Source organism: Mus caroli, chromosome 15 (genome assembly GCF_900094665.2).
Source record: "Mus caroli chromosome 15, CAROLI_EIJ_v1.1, whole genome shotgun sequence".
Lineage (NCBI taxonomy): Eukaryota > Metazoa > Chordata > Mammalia > Rodentia > Muridae > Mus > Mus caroli.
The window spans coordinates 71,764,987-71,782,756 of NC_034584.1; the positions used below are offsets into that span (position 1 = coordinate 71,764,987).

Genomic DNA, 17,770 nt, shown 5'->3' on the forward strand with positions numbered 1-17,770 from the left:
GGAGGGAGGGAGGGAGGGAGGGAGGGAGGGAGGGAGGGAAGACAGCTTGCTCCTTCTAAGGGGTCCTTGATGATCTCTCAGGGTCAAGTTGAATCCCCTTTAGTCAGCACTCCAGGCCTCAAGCCCACTGCAGTCTCCCCCTCCCAACCATCCCCTGCTTCTATCACACATACACCTCCAAGTCTATCCTGCCTCAGTGACCATGACACCTCTGTGTCTTTGCTGTGGCTGACCCTGTAGTGAGACTTTCCCACTCCACGGTGGGACACTCCTGTTCTTCCTGCCCCTTCGTCTTCCCACAGTGGCTGTGGCACCTGGCTCCCACTGTAGAGACTCTAACCCCACCCCACAGGTGGGCAGTGGCCTCGGGGGGTCAACAGCACAGGTGATGTGTCCATCAGTTGAAAACACAGGTTCCTGGTCGGCAGAGTGGAGACCCATGCTGGCCCATTCACTCTGAGACTGAAGCACTAAGTGGGACCTTAAAAGGCCACATTGGTGGCACAAACCTAGAATCTCAGCACTCAGGAAGCTCAGATGAAAAGATGATAGGTTTAGAGCCAGACCAGGCTATATGGGGAGACTGGGATTTCTACGGAATTAGCCTGTGCGTTTCTGCACACTCAGAGTCTCTCACACATCCAATGGTCTACTCGGTGATCTTAGGATTGCAGAGCTGGTATTGCTCTGGGGATGATGTTTGGCAAGGCGCCCCTCTTAATCCCCACACTTGTGTCCTTGCCTATCCAGACACCCAGGACAGCTCCTGCTTTCTGCCTCCATCCCTCACATACTGATATCAGGAGTCAGGGGAGATGTGAGCCTGTGATCCAGCTGACTAGTCTGCCCTTGGCAAACCACCCCACTACTGGGCCCTCAGTTCGCCCCCCACCCCCCACCCAATAGGCCCTGAAACAGAAGTGATGCCCAAAAGGACAATTGGATGAGAGCTTTTGGGCTATCCACATCTTTAGGAGCCAGATTTAGTCCCTGTCAGACAACCAGGGAGGCAGAGCCAAGATTCAAACTAAGATTAAGCATTCTGACATGTGCACTCATAATCTCCCTTTTTGCTTCTGGTTATTTTGGGATCATTTTTTTTTTTTCTATAATTTCCCTTCCATCAAGTTTTCACACACACACACACACACCTTACCAGGATTGATATTAATATTAATGCAACAGCCAAACAAAAGTACTTCAAGGTGCAGAACCAGGTAAATTCCCCTATGAGCCAGAGAGCAGTAATGGGGACCTTCTAATCAGAGCATGGAATAGACCAGAACATGGTCTCTCCAACAGTCTTGGATGGAACCCCCTGGATAGGACTCACTTGGCAGGTTAGGGCATAGAGATCTTGAACCCTAGAAACTCCTCAGCATCTGAAGATCTGCTGCTCAACAGCTCAGCTTGACTGGTGGCACCCGAAGCAAGTGTCCCAGGATGTCCTGATTGACATCTCAGCCACGGGGATCGCAAAGGAAACAACCCTGAAACTGGGGAGCAAGTCAGGCAGGATGCAGCACCATCTAGTGGATGGTGGAGGGATCAGCAGCCAAAGCATCGGGCCACCATGATCACTCCCATCCCAGCACACACTGGTGCAGACAAGCTACATTTTAAATGCTTGTCTGGATGCTACACTGGCTGTCCCAAGACAGGCACCCACCTCTCTGAGAATGCAGAAGGGGACAGGGACCTGCCAACTGAGCACTGGGCACAGGGCTTCTAATGTACTTAAATGGTCACCCCAGACTAACCTGTCAGGACTGCAAAACACAGGGAAAAACAAACAAACAAACAAACCACATCTCTCATTGATAGCGCTGCATGATGGCCTGGGAGTGAGAAGGGCGGCCACTGCTCACAGCCACCGCAGCCTGGCCACCAGCCTCATTCAAAGAACTGTCCTGTCTTTGCTCAGAAGGGATGTCATGTCTCCAAACGTGTCAGCTTCGGGATTTAGAATGAATGTAAAAATGACAGGATCTAAATCACAATTATTGGACTTTTGTGATGACACGCAAATAGCACTGCCCTCGGTTTGATGCACATATAATGGCCAAGAACATCAGACACACAGGCTGAGTGAACACAGCAGCTCTGAGATTCTGATTTCAGACAGGTGAGTTAGCAACCCAAGAGGCTGGAGTTGCCTCCAGACTGTCGAGCGCTCAGGATGAGAATTGAGAATGGTGTTGGTGAGCTCTAACCGGAGAGAGGATCCAGGCTCAAGTTCGGCAGACTCTCAAATAGGAGGGAAGAGGGGCTAGGGAGCCACCCCACTAGACAGCTCTGCAGCATGTGCCCAGGGCGTCAACACACTCCTCAGTCACTGAAGAAGGCTGGCTGATGTCACTGTCATGGCACAACATGGCCTTGAAATTCATAGCACCTAGCTGCTATAACCGGAATGGAGGCCGCAGTACGGTGTTGGCAGAGCCCGTAAACCAAGAATCTGGGATTAATTGTGTGGGCCTTAAATCCAATGCCAAGTGTCAAACAGCCTTCTGCCTGCATGTATGCCTGCAGGCCAGAAGAGGGCACCAAATCCCATTACAGATGATTGTGAGCCACCATGTGGTTGCTGGGAATTGAACTCAGGACCTCTGGAAGAGCAGTCAGTTCTCTTAACCTCTGAGCCATCTCTCCAGCCCATAAAACATCTTTTTTATGCTTAAAAATATTTTAAAGATGGGGGAAGCAGGCCACATGAAGACAAAGCAGATACTGGGGTGGTGCTGGTCCAAGCCATGGGATACATGGACCCACCAGATTCTCCCGGAGAAAACACCTCAGCTTTGAACTTGAGAGTAGCTCTCTGTGGTAGGCTATCTGGCATGTGGTAAGCTACAGTAACCCTAGGAAAGGCAGAACCAATAGAGACTGGTCTAGGCTTGCCACTCATTTTACTCGGGAGAGGAATGAAGCGTCCATGAGGTTAGAGCAAAGATTGCCATCTCCGTCCTCCTGACTGAACACCCCTGCAGGTCCCGCACCCACTCTGGGAGCCGGGCATGCACCTGAATCCCCTGGAGGACTGGTGGCATCCTGTGTCCAGACTCTCTGAGGCAGCAGGTCTGCAGTGGTTATAAGACTGGACTCTCAGAGGGCCAGAGCAATGGATCAGAGTGGCATGGGCTGCTCTTGCAAGACTCCGGATCGATTCTCAGTACCCATGTGGTGGCTCATAGCTGCCTTTTAACTCCAGTTTCAGGGAATCTGATGCCCTCTTCTGAGCTCCACAGAGACATGCAGGCAAAAGATTCATTGCTACATCTACTCCAGCAGTGACTCGCATTACAGGTTTGGAAACCTGGAAGCAGTCCTGAGGCAGAGTTTCAAGGAAACTCAGCCTCCTGGAATCTTGGCATTCCCATAGCTAGGATGCCACAGATTTGTCCCTGCAATATTGTGGAGGGTCTTGCATGCTTTCTTACAGTATTTTACTGGATAAGAGTTAGAAATCTCAGGGCAAGCTTTGCAAAGTATACCTAGAATCTTCATTACAGTCAGGTATGGCAGAATATATTGCATATTGGAAGCAAGTTGGTGAATTCTTCTGACAAACGGAGATTCCCTACAGATACTTAAAAGAACAGCCAAGTTACTCTCATATGCAAGAATTTACCAAGGCCTAGGAAATAGGGGGGTTGTGGTATTGCATTATTCATGAGGTCTGCTAGAGCAGAACCCCCTGGTGCTAGCTTTCACAAGGCTCAGAGGAGTAGCACAAACTGTGACTAGGGTATGAAATCCTTACCTGTCATTAGCTGACCCTAGGCAGGGCTGTAAACATTACCTGGTTCCTGTAAGTCCTTTTGAAGTCATTCCTCTATTTTGTGTCAGGTAACTTCAATGTACTTTGCCTGCTGTGACATCCTACCCCTTTGTTTTCTATATTATATAAGACTGGTGTTCGCTTTGTAACAATACTTTCAGATTCACTCTCCCTTGAGTCCGCTTCTGTCTGTCAATTCTTGACTCTGCCCATCTGTCTGAACCCCTGATTCCCAAGGATTGAGGGGGGGCGACTGAGCCCGGTTCGTGGCAATTCATACAATAAAAATAAAGACAATAAAAGTACCCTAACTCTGTCAGATGCTGCTGCAGCCAGGCTAGGGTTCCACACAGAACTGCTGGCCCAGCCAGGCTAGTTGATAACCCAAAATGTTCATCACAAGACTTGATGAGAAATCAACACTGCAGTCAATTACAGTTGAGGGCTGTAGACCTGATCTTCCTAAGAAGCACAGGGCAGAGATTCCAAGCCCAGTGCCGCAAATAAATACAAATAATAAAAGGCAAAAGACAGGGCTGGGGGAATGGCTTAGTGGGTAAGAGCACTGGCTGCTCTTCCAGAGGTCCTGAGTTCAATTCCCAGCAACCACATGGTGGCTTACCACCATCTGTAATGAGATCTGATGCCCTCTTCTGATGTGTCTGAAGACAGCTATAATTTTACTCATATACATAAAATAAAATAAAATAAAATAAGGAGAAAGACACAGAGGCACACTCAGGATGAGCAGGTAACAGATGAAAACAGGAAGATGAGCTGTGTAAATCTAGCAGGATGCAGGCTGCTCTGGGGGTGTGGCCATGAGAACTGACTAGTAGTCTGGCGGGAGTCTGTCTCCCAGGCTTCTGACACTGCGTTGGTTTGATGCATTCTGGATCCTCTTTCGAATGGTGTGGGGGGGGGGGGGAGGAGTGCGTGCACACGTGTGCACGAGCTTCATCTGCCACCGCTGATGCTGAGTGTTTGCGGTGCACACTGCACGCCTCCCCAGCTTCTGCTCACCACCCACTCCTCCCCACTTTCTGCCTCTGGAACCACAGCATCTCCTCCAGAGCCTCCTTCCTCCTAGAGGAGAAAGGCGAGCCCAGCAGGTAGAAGGAGAGAATTCCTGAACTAGCCCTGGGCCCATGGCTGCCCAGCCTCTTGGCCTGCAGGGAGGGAGGAGGTCCCTGCTGCTGCCCAGGATGTCTCAGAACCCCCCTCTCAAACTGCTAACTAAGCAGAGTCAAGTGTGCTCTCCTGTGACAGCTGGCCCAGCCCTTGCCGCCCTTCTCCCGCTGTAGACAGACACCCAGACACCAAAGAGTAGGACATGGTACTCTTTATTGAACGCTCAGTGGAAACATCTGTAAACCAGCTTACTGTAGTGGTGACAGCTGCGACACATGCTAAGGCACTTGTATTATATAAAAAAAGGGGTGCGGGTCCCACTTGCTCCTTTATGACAGCGCCTGTGGGACCTGGATTCAGCTTCTCTAGCGTATGTGGCTTCATGATTTGACTGGTTTTCCTTTAAAAAAAAAAAAAAAAAAAAAGCCTTCCTGCCATAAGGGAACCTAATCACAGCATTTACAAACAGTGAGGTGCAGTGCGCAGGGAACTCAGCGACCAGTGTAGACATTGTAGGGCAGGCTACTCTCTTCTAAACACAGTTCCAGGGCAAGGCAGTGAAGACACCCAGAACTAGAGCACTTACTACAAGAAGGGAAAAATAAAACCTTTTTTCTTTCAAAAGCATCCTTGTGGAAGGCAGACTTGAAGCTAGAGAGTGGGTGGCACAGCTCAACCACCCTTGGCCCCAGTCCTAGGAGAGGCACCAGAGCGCACTGTGGGCTCCAGCCCTTGGATATTCTGGCTGCCAGGCCCTGCAAGTCCCTTAACCATTAAATATATTTGGTCCCCTAGAGTGCTGGGAGAAGCCACCGGAAGGCTGTTGGCCTTTCTAGAGTGGCCCTGATGCCCTGTCTGGTTTGCCCCGGTGCCAGGACGGTCTGCCCTTGGCAAGGGAGGGGCATTGCACTTGAGACGTTTTACAGTCGGAGGAGCAGAGGCACCAGTGCTGCCCAGAAGGGAGTGGGGGGATTCCCAGAGTGCCCCATGTTCTGCACCCAGCACAGAGGCTCCTTCTGGACCAGGAAGGGCCCAGGGAAGGGGGCCATAGGGCAGGTATGAGGTTACCGTGTGTGATTGCCAACAGCAAGGGGGGGGGGGGGGCCCGAGGTTGGGGAGGGTAACACTACTAGAGGCCTGAGCTATCAAAATCTTTATCTGAAGACAAAATAGATTCATAGAAAACTCTTGTGCCTACTCCAATGGCCGCCCTTCTTGCCCACCACCCGTGCTTTCAGGCAAGGAGGGCAAGACCCTGTGGGTCATCCGGCCTGAGCCAGCCTGGACTCTTTGGTATCAGATTCTCAAAGGGTATGGAGGACTGGAAGGGCTGCAGCAGAGGAAGCCAATGCCCTCAGGAAGGCCTTGGGAGGAGGGGGTCATGGGCAGAGCAGTCTCAAGGCAGGGGTGTGGAGGGTTGGGGGAGGGAGGCAGAGCCGTTTGTCCATCCGCCTGGGCTGCAGGAGAAGCTCCTATTCAGCTGCCTTGGCATCGGCCCCATCTGCTTTACCGTCAACCTCCTCATCTGAGCAGTCGCCAGTGCCTTTCCGAACAATTCGGCGAGTCACGACAAATGGCAGGTCCCCACGCCTGTGGGCAGAGGCAGAGGGTCAGTGGGGCCCAGCTAAAGAGAAATGGGCAGCCCAGTATGAAGACTTCAAAGTGGTCTTTGAGGGAAGGAGGCCAAGGATCAACCCTGCCAGAGGAAGTGGGCCACCAGAGCAATTGCCAGCCTTAACTGCCAGGTGCCTTTACTACAGAGCACCAGCAGAGGGGGCTGCTGGAGGCAGGTGGAGTTGCCTTCTGCACCACCTGCCTGTGCTCAGGCCTCACAAGTAGGCAGGGTGAGTGGGGAGTGGCTTAGTGGCAGAACACATACCTAACACACGTGGGACCCAGTTCTATCCCAGTACCACAAAACAGAAATAAGTGGACCCAGAAGCTGGGGAACAACTGTTCACACAGGAGTTGGGGGCATCCTCTGGATGTTAGAAAGCACAGATGAAATCTCAGGAAAGTCTGATTTTCATGCTTCAGAAAAGATCCCCTCTGACTGGAGGGAGAATGGCCACTCAGCGACACCCTAACACTAACAGAACCAAGCTTTCCTGCGTGCTGCACGTGACCCATGCCAGCACTCCCTCTTGGACATCTCCTAGGACTGCAGACTCAAAACCCCAGCATGGAAGCACCAGTCATCAGGCTTGGAGCTGACAAGATGGGCTGGGAACAAACTGCCAAGAATCGGCAGTTCATTTGAGAGCCTAGCTAAGTCCCAGAGGCATGGAGCCCAAAGGGCACCCTAGGGAGGCCACCTCTGCGTCTGTCATTGTACCCCACCATCATGTACACCGGCTCTGGAAGGAAACAACTTTATGAAATGTGTCCAGAATGGTCCCATTAGCTCCAAGTCTCAGTTTTGCTGAACCAAAAATCAATCTCTTACTAGAAAAAGCCTACAAAGCCCCCAGTTCTAGAAGTGGCCTATGGGTTCCCATTCAAACGCACGTACTGAGTAGGATAGGCTGGCTCACCTCAGTTTGTTCTTCAGGGAGCTGACCTCGCGGTTCATAGCATCAGCGGTCTCTGTGGCATCTTCCAGCTCACGCTGCAGCTTCCGGCGTGAGGCATTGGCCCGCTGGGCCTCCTCTTCAGCCTCCTCTAGCTGCCGTTTAAGCTGCTTCAGGCGGGTGGACGCCTTGTCGGCCTGCAGAAACAGGTGGCCAGGGACACTGGTGAGACACTGAGTGCAGCCCAAGGCTCTGCTGAGCACAGACAGAACCCAGGCCCTGCAGAGCACAGACCTGGTCCTTGAACTGTTCCGCGTTCCTCCGCTCATCCTCCACCTGCAGCAGCACGTCCTTCAGCTTCTTCTCCGTCCGGCGTACCTGCTTGGAGGCTGCCTGGCGCTCCCTGGGTAGGAGAGAAATGCTGACTGAAAGGGGGCACCCTCCACCAGATAGCTCAGCCAGCAAGATGGCAACCGGAGCTTCCACTTCCTGGGCCCTGGAGGCTAAGCTAAGGTGCTAGTCTTCCTGGACACTCAGTAGCTGCTGTCTCAGGCTGACACCTGGGCTGACCATGAGGTCAGTGGCGAAGCTCGTCTACGGAGAAACTGAGGCTCGGGACGCAGGATGACTGCATTACCTCCAAGTCTCAGTTTTGCTGAACCAAATCTCAATCTCTCGCTAGAAACAAACAGCCCACAAAGCCCTGGTTCTGGACGTGACCTATGCGTTTCCATCCAAACCCACATACTTCTCCATTAGACTTGGAGCTAATGGGACCATTCTGGACACATTTCATAAAGCAAATGAGGATGGCTGTGGGGCCTGGAGACAGAACTGGTTCCTGACCCAACCTGAGGTGACCTAGTGCCAACACTGTGTCCTCAGTCTGGGTAGGGCACCTACTTGGTCTCATTGTCCAGCTGTTCCTCCAGCTGTGCAATCTTGGCCTCCAAGGCCGCGATGGAGGCCTTGTATTTGGACTTGACAGCACTCTCCATTTCCTGCAGCTTGGCCTTGAGCTCCTTGTTCTGGCGTTCCAGCTGCTGCCGCGCATTCTCGTTCTTCTGTGCGTGGCTGCGTTCCAGGTTCAGGTCGGTGTTTATCTGGTCGATCTGTAGGAAGGGAGTGCGGTACCTCAAGGAAGGTTGGTTCCCAGCTGCACAGTTATGCAGGACCCTCTCCTTCTCACACACCAGGACCAACAAGCACCCCAGCTCTCTTGGAAAGGGATCTGTCCACGACTAGGCCCCAGAAACTTCCTGGAACCTGGTCTCGGAGGCGCAAACCTTCACAGGGTCAGAAGCAAGCAGAGAGCAGAGAGCACCCATCCTACTTCTGCCTGCCACGGCCTGCTTCACCACGAGGAGCTCAGACAGAGGCTGGAACCCAGTGTGCAAGGCCCGCTGTGGTGCTGGCACTCACCTGCAGGTTGGCCTTCTTCAGCCGGTCGTTGATCAGCTCCGTGTTGCCCTGTTCCTCCTCCAGCTCCTCCTCCAGCTGAGCAATGCGGGCCTCCAGTCGCCGCTTCTCCTCTAATGCTAGGGCCCTGGGGAGGACCGAGAGAAGTGAGTGCTCGCACAACTGAGGAGGTCCTCCCAGCACCCTGCGCTTCCTCCCTCTGGCTCACCCTTTGCCACTGCTGTTGGCGATCTCATCAGCCAGCTCGTCCCGTTCCTGTTGGGCCTGGCGCTTAGCACGCTCAGCAGCTGCCAGTTCCTGTCACATGGACACCAAAACATGACCCACTGGGACCAACACCGTCTTCACTGCCAGCAGCCCACACATCCTCTCTGCGCCCTTAGCACATTCCTCCATAAAGCCCTTTCCCAGGAACCCCTCTAGCTCCCAGAGTTAAGTCCACCCTGGGGCATAGTTTAGGCATGTGTTTATAAAGCCCCTATGTCTAAGAACCTGGAGTTAAGCCAGGAGCCAGGGCTATAAACAGGAAACACCCAGGCCTAACAGGGAGGACTGTGGACAGAGCTGCAATGCTGGTCTCTCTGCAGATGGTCCTACTAGATAATGAGGGCTGCAGATGGGTTGTGGAAGCCTTCAGATCACTATACACAATGGTGATAATGGAGGCGATCACCCAGACCCAGCAGAAGAGAGGAGCCATGCTAGAGCAGAGGGTCCAACTGAGCACTTCATAAACCAGTGATGGCCCTTTGTGGGAAGTCCACCAGACTTGGAAACACCACCCCACCTCTTCCCACTACGTGCCTTATGTGTAACTAAAACAGCAGCCCAGGGACACTCAGGCCCCTCCTTGCCCTGTAATTGATAAACTCATAATCAACACAGCATTGGTTCATGAAATGAACGGGGGACTCATGGGTCACATATTCATTTAACAGACAGGGTCTGTTGCCATGTTGGTGGCTGTATCTCACCCTCTTCCCTATTACAGACATGCACATATATGAACATACACACCACACCTTGCCAAGGTGTGCAGCTGAAGGATAAAGCTCTAGAGGGACCTCGTTATTAACTCCCTTCAGGAGGCTGCTCAGTTTCTTTCTGCCCTTCCTCCCTGCTGACTCCTACTCCTGAGCCCACAGCTGCCCTGAGCCCACAGCTGGCCCACCTCCTACAGCTGCTGCCCTGAGCCCACAGCTGCCCTGTGCCCACAGCTGGCCCACCTCCTGCAGCTGAATCATCTCAGCCTCCATGCTCTTCAGCTTCTTCTCATTCTCCTTGGCCTGTGTCAGGATCTCCTCCCGGGAGGCGCGTGTGTCGTCCAGCTCCCGCATGCAGTCCTTCATCTGGGCCTGTGTGAAGGAGAGGTCAGCATTGCCAGCTACTTCCACCTGCTCAGGGCCTCCACCCCTTCGGGACCACATCCCCATCAGCGACCTGCTCAACGCCTGGCATGATTTTTAGCCAGCCTTTTTACAAACGGGCAGAGAAGTAACCAAAGGCAGGTGGCTCTGCGTGTGCCTTCCTTACTAGAGTTTTAGGTGGCTCTCACAGCACAGACCCCTGAACACAGTGTACGCTGGGCCCATCTGCCTGCCTTCACTAACTTCCTGTTGGCTTGAGGCAATGCCAGCTGCATCATCCAGTGGCAGCCATGGCGTACAGTGACCAGGTGAGCTCAGGGACAAGATAGTACATATGCTTCCTGCCAGGAAAGGCAACAACAAAACAGGAAGCTCGGTCCCCTCTGTCCCCTCTGTCCCCACCTGCTGATCTAAGGACCCTCTGTTGCTTTTGCAGACAAATCTCACGATGGCAGTCAGAGGCAGAGTGTGACTCCTGTTACGTGCAGCTCTTAAGAATGCCATCAGCCAGCCGGCCTCCTATGCCTCACAGCCTTGCCCACATGATGCTTAGTCTTTCTCACTGCTGGTGTACGTGTGTGAATGACCACACAAGAGCTGTTTGTATTAACATTAGTCTTTAGTCACTGCTGAGTGAAAACTGCCCCAAGCTCTGAGCCACTTCTCAGAGCCATGAGCTTAGACTGTCCATCACTGAACACTGCCAGTAGCTGGTCTCTTCTTGAGTTTAAGTGGCCACCATCCCTGACTTTTCTGCACGTCCAGCTACCTCCTTCTTCTCGGCTTAGCATCCTCAGCCCCCTCCTGTTACTGAGCCCCCGCTCCCATAGACAGGCTTGCAGTGGGACAGGTCCTGACTCCCCGCCTAGGAGCCTCACCTGAAGCTTCCGCAGCTGTTTGATGGCCTCTTCCCGGTTCTTATTGGCTGTGTCGATGTGTGCCTCCAGGTCCTTCAGATCCATCTCCAGTTTCTTTCGTGCAGCCATGGCCATGGAGCGCTGCTTCCTCTCATCCTCCAGCTCCGCCTCCATCTCCCGCACCTGAGGAACACCGGCAGCTCAGAGGTGGAGCCCATGCTTAGCGCTCACTGCCGAGCGCTGAGTTCAGATGAGCTCAGGTCAGTTCTGGGGTACCCACGGGGCCACCAGGGACAAAGTACAAAGAAAGGGGACTGAGAAATGAGGCAGTGGGAAGATGGTTCAGGAGTCCCCCGGGGGCCCAGGTGCTGCACAGGGAGACAAATGCAGTTGCTGGTGTCCACACAGTGAGGAGGCCATACACACCTGTCTGACCAGCTGCTTCTTCTTCTCCTCGCTCTGTTCATCCCGGCCCTGCAGATCCCGCTCAAACTGGGCCTTCATGGCCTGCAGGTTCACCTCCAGACGGAGCTTGGCGTCCTCAGTGGCCTGCAGCTCGTCCTCCAGCTCCTCCAGCTGGGTCTTCATCTCCTCCACCTGCTGCTCCAAGGCCCTCTTGGACTTCTCCAGCTCATGGACCTAGCAGCGTTAGTTACACAGTAGTTACAGACTCAGACAGCTAGGGGGCCTGAGCTTAGATCACACCCCAGACTCCCCTGAACCAGGACATGAGCCCAGCACTCACACTCTTGCCCACGTCATCCTTGGAGCTCATAAGGTCCTCCATCTCCGTGCGGAACTGCTTGTTGAGCCGCTCCAGTTCTGCCTTCTGCTCCATGGCCTCCTCAAGCGCCCGGGCCAGTGATAGCGCCTTTGTCTCCTTCTCACGGGCCTCAGCCTCAGCTCGGTCACGCTCCTCTGCATACTTGGCCGAGATGGTCTTCTCCTCGGCTAGGAGCTGGGGAAAGAAGTTTTACTGTGAGGCAGAGACCAATGACCACTGGGCCCTACAGCCAGACCCAGACCAACAGGCCCAAGGCTGCTACCAGGGACTCGCTGGCTCCCAGGGAGTCCTGGAAGGAGGAGGGCAGGGACTCTTCTAGCACTGTACTTTGATCTTTGCTTAAATTTTTAAAGATTTTCATCTGTGTGTATACGTACACATGCATACACAAACATGCACATACACATACATGTGCCGGTACCAGAAGAAGCCAGGAGAGTGTGTTGGACTCCATAGAGCCACAGTTATAGGTGGCTGTGAGCTGCCTGGCTTGGGTGCTAGGAATGGAACTTGTCCTCTAGAAGAGCGTCCTCTAACATCTCTTAACAACTGAGCATCTCTGCAATCTCTGCTCAAGTCTCTCGTTTACGTTACCCAGCGGGGATGCCCAGATTCTTGAAAAGATCTGCTTAAAGGCTTAAATCCCACGTGGCCCTTCTCCAAAGATGGCTGCATCCCCTGTGCTTGCCCTGTGTGGGCCCCTCACTATTCCTCATCTTCCTGCCTTGCTATCTCTCTGCCCACTCTTCACCTGCTCCACAGACTGGGCCTTTCATAAAGGACATTCCTTAAAGGTTGTAGGCTGTACAGCCTCTCACAGGCCGTTCAGCTTGGCCACTTACCACGCTAAGAGCCAGTGGCAGCATGCAAATGAGTGTGGCCATGTACAATGAAAGTTTATGGGGCCAGGAGATGGCTCCACAGGTAAATGACAGAAGATGGGCTTGTGCAAGTTGTCCTCTGACCTCAGCACACACACTTTGGCACACACACACACACACACACACACACACACACTAAGTGTAAAATAAACAGTTTTAAAGCACAGTGGGGGTTGGGGGGGACTGGATTTGTCTAGCACGTGTTTTATGCTGTTACTCCATTTGGCCCATGTCTGCATCTCCCTGGTGGAAGGCGGACTAACGTCTAAGACCTGCTCCTAAATCCTCTTCTGGTTACGTCCTCCCCGGGCCCCTCAACAAGCTGCAGACCTGGCCGTGCCCACCACTCTGCTCTGCCAAGGGGAGAGGACAGGAGGTAGAGGGGAGGCCATACCTGGTCGAACTTCTTCTGTTTCTTTTCCAGGTTGGAGACGCTCTGCCGCTGGTGGTCCAGGTCAACCAGCAGGTCGTCCAGCTCCTGCTGCAGCCGTGTCTTGGTCTTCTCCAGCTTATCGTAGGCAGCCACCTTCTCCTCAAGCCGCTGGCTCAGGCCTTCCAGGTCCTTCTGAAGCCTCCGCTTCGCCTCCTCTGCAGTCTCCAGGCACCCTACACCGTCCTCCATCTTCTTCTTCATGTCGGTCACCTGGGCAGGACAGGGAAGTAATGCAAACACCCACACTGGCACCCAGGTTGGGCACACCCTTTTTCAGGACAACCTGGGACAAGCCTGCTGCACCATAAAGGAGGACCAAGGGTCCAACCCAGTTTCAGACCCGCTTCCCCAGGAGGGAGAGGGCACCTCACCTGGGCGTGGAGCGTGGCGATCTGCTTCTCCAAGTTGCGCTTAGCCTCCTCCTCCTCCTCCAGCTGCTCCCTGAAGGAGTTTTTCTCGTCCTCCATCTGCTTGAGCTTGGTGCTCAGGCTCAGCTTCTGCCGGTTCTCCTCCTGAAGCAACTCCTACTCAAGAGGGCAGAGGGGCCGCTCAGGAGGTGCAGGAGCACCCCAAAACCCGACAGAGGATGTATTATCAGGTGGTCTGTCTGCAAGCAAGAAGCGCGCATGTGGCAGCTAAGACTCTGGGGTTTCCGGGTCCTGACACTGTCCCCACCTGTGTGTCCTGAAGCTGGGACTCCAGAGCAGAGAAGTCCTTCGTAAGCTTGCTGGACTTGCTGTCAGACTGGCTAAGGAGACCGGTCACACTGTCCAGTTCAACCTGGGTAGGGAGAGAGACGCAGAGACTGTGGGTGCTCAGAACTGTCCTGCAGAGCTGGACTACACGAGCTGAACCATGGGGTTCCAGCTGAGGAGTCAGGATGAAGAAGCCCACGAGGATGCAGCAACGCCCCAGGCCTGAGTCCAGCAGGAGCTCACCTGCAGCTTGGTGACCTTGTCAGCCAGCTCGGTTCGCACGCGCTCTCCCTCGCTGAACTTGACCTGCAGTTCTTGCAGCTGCGCCTCCACCTTCTTGCGTTTGTGCTCTGAGTCGCCCTTGCCCTGCAGCAGGGCCTTCACCTCATTGGCCAGCTCTCCCCGCTCATTCTCCAGGGTCTGCTTCGCCTTCTCAAGGGTAGCTTTTACCTGGAGGAGGAGGCAAGGGTGCGGTGAGTATCTGGTGTCAGGTATGTGCCTGGACTTTCTAAAGCCGCTGAAGAGGCAAGGACACTAGGTCTAAAGACTGCTGCCTCTGACCCAGAGCCTGAGCAAAGCCTAGGTGGCGCTTATTCTCGGGTCCTAAGGGTAGGTGACAGAATCTCGCAAGCTTTCCCTTTCTGAGAGGGGATGCTCTAGTATATGAAATTTCATGGGTCATCTGTGGGGATTTTAGCAACATTCACAATTCAAGGAAAACCACTCCAAGACTTGAAATGTGATATTCAAAGTGACATCCTTCCAAAAACTAAGAAGGTGTCAGGTGAGGTGGTATGCACCTTCAATCCTAGCACTCAGGAGGCAGAGGCAGGTGGATCTCTGTGAGCTCAAGGCCAACCTGGTCTATGTAGTAGGTTCCAGGACATCCAAGGTTACATAGTGAAACCCTATCTCACAAAGCAAACCAAAGAACAAAACAAAACTAGGAAAGTGTAGCTTACTAACACTCCAGTCCACACAGTTTGGAGTGCGACTAACAAGCTCAAGAGTCACAGGTCACAGGGACCTGGGCCAGTACAAAGGCATGCTGGGTAAAAAACACTAAAAAACAGATCGTACAGCGCTGGTGGAGGTGGGGCGAGGTGTGCTTCTAAATGTTCTGCCACATGGAGGAAACTGTCTAACCGCCAATAGGGACATAAGCTGGAAGCCAAAGAGTGACAGAATTTGTCTAGAAGGAGCTGCCAGCTACCAACTGCATGGATGGACAACATCAGGGTTTCCCAGTAAGACGCCAACTGAATGTTTTTGCTGGGAGTGTGTAAGAAAGGACCTCTTAGTCAGAAGAGACCGCGGGGCCCCTTAGGCTCCTTGAGCTCCCTGGTCAGGTTAACAGAGCATTAACTCTTCAGATGTCTTATGGTATGATCAATTCAACCTCAGATAATTGCAAGACAAACCAGCCACCAGCCTCCTTCACTGGCAGAGAAAACGGAGGCATAGCGGAAATTGTGAGCCCATGTCATTCTGACAAAGCGGGGGGCCCAGCCTGACACTGCACCTGCTCCGCTCTCCTCTGGTTCTGATGCAACCAGGCCCACCTGGGCCCGCCTCTCCCAGCGTTCCCATACCCGCTTCGTCTGCTCCAACTGATCGGCCAGCTCCTCCACAGCCTGCGAGTGCTTCTGCCTCATCTCCTGGATCTGGGCCTCATGGGTCTTGGCCTCGTCCTCCAGAGTCTTCTTCAGGATGCTCACCTCCTGCTCACGCTTCGACCTGGACACAAAACACCATGAGGCTGGAGGCAACACTCCTAGGGGGGTGGTGTCCCTTGTCCCAACTCTGGCTGCAGAGGCCTGAAAGGGACAGAGCCACTCATTCACATAGCTTCTCTTCCCCCGCCCCCATCTCTGTCCTTCCCCCTCTCCCCTCGCTCTGTCTCTCTCTCCCCTCATATTTTAAGACAAGTTCTTATGTAGACCATGCTGGCCTTAACCTCACTCTTTAGCCAAGAATGACCCTGAACTCCTGACCCTTCCACCTCCGCCTCTGTCTCCCAAGTGCTGGCTTACAGGTGTGTGTCCCCACACCCAGACTCACAGATTCCCTACCCTTGGTCTCCCTCCTTGGTCCTCTATCCACCCTCAGGCCCAACCCATATAGCGTCATGCAGACATGTGCCTTTTCAGCCCTAAGCTCCCTTCTGTCTCACCAGGTTCTGCAGCAGGACTCCACGCAGTGAAGAGGCTGCTGAGGAACCATCAGCACGCATGCTCCCTGCTTCACACACTCAGGCCTCCCCAGCTGCACCACCTCCCCGTCGCCCCGCCCGTGACACACCTCAGCTCCTGCTGGGCAGCCGTGGAGTCCAGCGTGTCCTCCAGCTCTGTCTTCAGTGCCTCCAGCTCCTCTCCGAGATCCCGTTTCTGCTTCTCGGCTTTATTCCTGGAGGCTCGCTCAGACTCCAGGTCCTCCTGGAGCTCAGAGATCTGAGTTTCCAGTTCTCGAATCTTCTTTAGGGCCATATTCTTCTGAGCAGCTTCTTCTTCCACTCTGCCAAAGAGATGAGTGACATCAGCACGAGGCCACCGGGCCACAGGAATGAATGTGCAGACGAGCCTTGGGAAGGCGCAGCAAGGCACCACCTGGCAGTCACAGCCGGGGACTGAGGATCAACCTTAGCAAAGCTAAGCCATCCAGGATGGTTAAGAGCAATGCCCCGTGGGGCTGGGAGAGATGGCTCGACGGTTAAGAAGAGCACTGGCTGCTCTTCCAGAGGACCTGAGTTCAATTCCCAGCAACCACATGGCAGCTCACAAGTGTCTATAACTCCAGTTCCAGAGGCTCTGGTACCTTCTTCTAGTTCCCAAGGGGAAACACACACACACACAAATTAAAAAATATATATTAAAGGGAAATACCAATTGAGAACTGGACAACAGAATTATTTCATTTTCTTAAGAATATATTTTTAAATATATAAAAATTCAAATGTTTACCGAAAAGATACAAAGAAATAAAACAGTACATGTAGGTCATGATCACTATAACTAAGTTAAAATGTGGATGTGCTATGAGTTTACATCAATCACTAAGATCTGTTAAACTCAGCGGAAACCGCTGTATCATGGTAGTGGCAGGTGGAGAAAGAGAGGGGCTGTACATATGGGGGCAGGGCACGTATGAGAAATCTTTCTGTTCAATTCTGCTGTAAATCTAAAGTTGCTATTTAAAAAGAAATGTATACAGGGAACGGAAATGGCTCAGCAACCTTGCAACCAAGCCTGAGGACTAAGTTCAATCTCTGGGACCCACAAATAGCAGAAGAGGACTCAGGCAAAATGCCCTCTGACCTCCACATGTGCAGCACAGCACATAATCCTTAGGCAACCCCACCCCCACCCCCAACAGGTAAATGTAAAAAAAAAAAAATTAAAGAGAAAAAATGACTTTTAATATATGCCTACAGCCACAAAATAGGGAAGGAGCAGGGGACAGGAGACCAGAGGAGAAGTGAGGGAGGACTACAGGGAATGAGGAGAGGGAGGACTACAGAGAATGGGCTGTAGATGGCTTTTGTGAAGATTAAATACTCTGGAACACACTGTCTGTGGATCAGAAGTGTCTTGCCCTTGGCTCTGACACACAAGAAAAGAGCACGCTCATGGCTCAGCACCAAAACTGAGGCAGGAGGGAAGCCACTGCACGTGCGACACTGGCTAGGAGCAGAGCCTCACCTGGCCAAGGCAGCCTGCAACTCCTCCTCCTTCTTGGCTAGCTGCATCTTGAGCTCTGCTATCTGCGCCTGGAGCTCAGCAATCTGGTCACTGAGGTCTGTGGAGTCTCCCTCCAGCTTGCGACGGGTCTTCTCCAACTCCTGCCTCTGCTTCTCCTCCCTACGGAGGCGCTCTGCCAGGAAGGGCAGGAAGGGACACGGAGGGCACCTTAATT

At 53.1% G+C, this 17,770-nt stretch overlaps 2 protein-coding genes across 2 annotated transcripts in view; both read right to left on the minus strand.

Moving 5' to 3' along the window:
- Positions 1-1,428, minus strand: part of LOC110311037 (apolipoprotein L2-like) — a 9,433-nt gene extending 8,005 nt beyond the window's left edge. The window contains exon 1 of the mRNA XM_029470065.1: positions 1,334-1,428. The gene's annotated coding sequence lies outside the window, so the exon portion shown is untranslated. The remainder of the gene's footprint in view (positions 1-1,333) is intronic.
- Positions 1,429-5,108: 3,680 nt separating this feature from the next.
- Positions 5,109-17,770, minus strand: part of Myh9 (myosin heavy chain 9) — an 80,290-nt gene continuing 67,628 nt past the window's right edge. Inside the window, exons 25-41 of the mRNA XM_021182804.2 lie at positions 17,557-17,728; positions 16,160-16,372; positions 15,451-15,595; positions 14,102-14,308; positions 13,839-13,943; positions 13,535-13,687; positions 13,125-13,373; positions 11,811-12,023; positions 11,492-11,704; positions 11,087-11,248; positions 10,068-10,196; positions 9,050-9,138; positions 8,845-8,968; positions 8,326-8,534; positions 7,717-7,825; positions 7,447-7,619; positions 5,109-6,502 (exon numbers count right to left, since the gene is read on the minus strand). Of these exons, the coding sequence (XP_021038463.1) occupies positions 6,385-6,502; positions 7,447-7,619; positions 7,717-7,825; positions 8,326-8,534; positions 8,845-8,968; positions 9,050-9,138; positions 10,068-10,196; positions 11,087-11,248; positions 11,492-11,704; positions 11,811-12,023; positions 13,125-13,373; positions 13,535-13,687; positions 13,839-13,943; positions 14,102-14,308; positions 15,451-15,595; positions 16,160-16,372; positions 17,557-17,728 (2,783 nt within the window). The 3' untranslated portion in view covers positions 5,109-6,384. The remainder of the gene's footprint in view (positions 6,503-7,446; positions 7,620-7,716; positions 7,826-8,325; positions 8,535-8,844; positions 8,969-9,049; positions 9,139-10,067; positions 10,197-11,086; positions 11,249-11,491; positions 11,705-11,810; positions 12,024-13,124; positions 13,374-13,534; positions 13,688-13,838; positions 13,944-14,101; positions 14,309-15,450; positions 15,596-16,159; positions 16,373-17,556; positions 17,729-17,770) is intronic.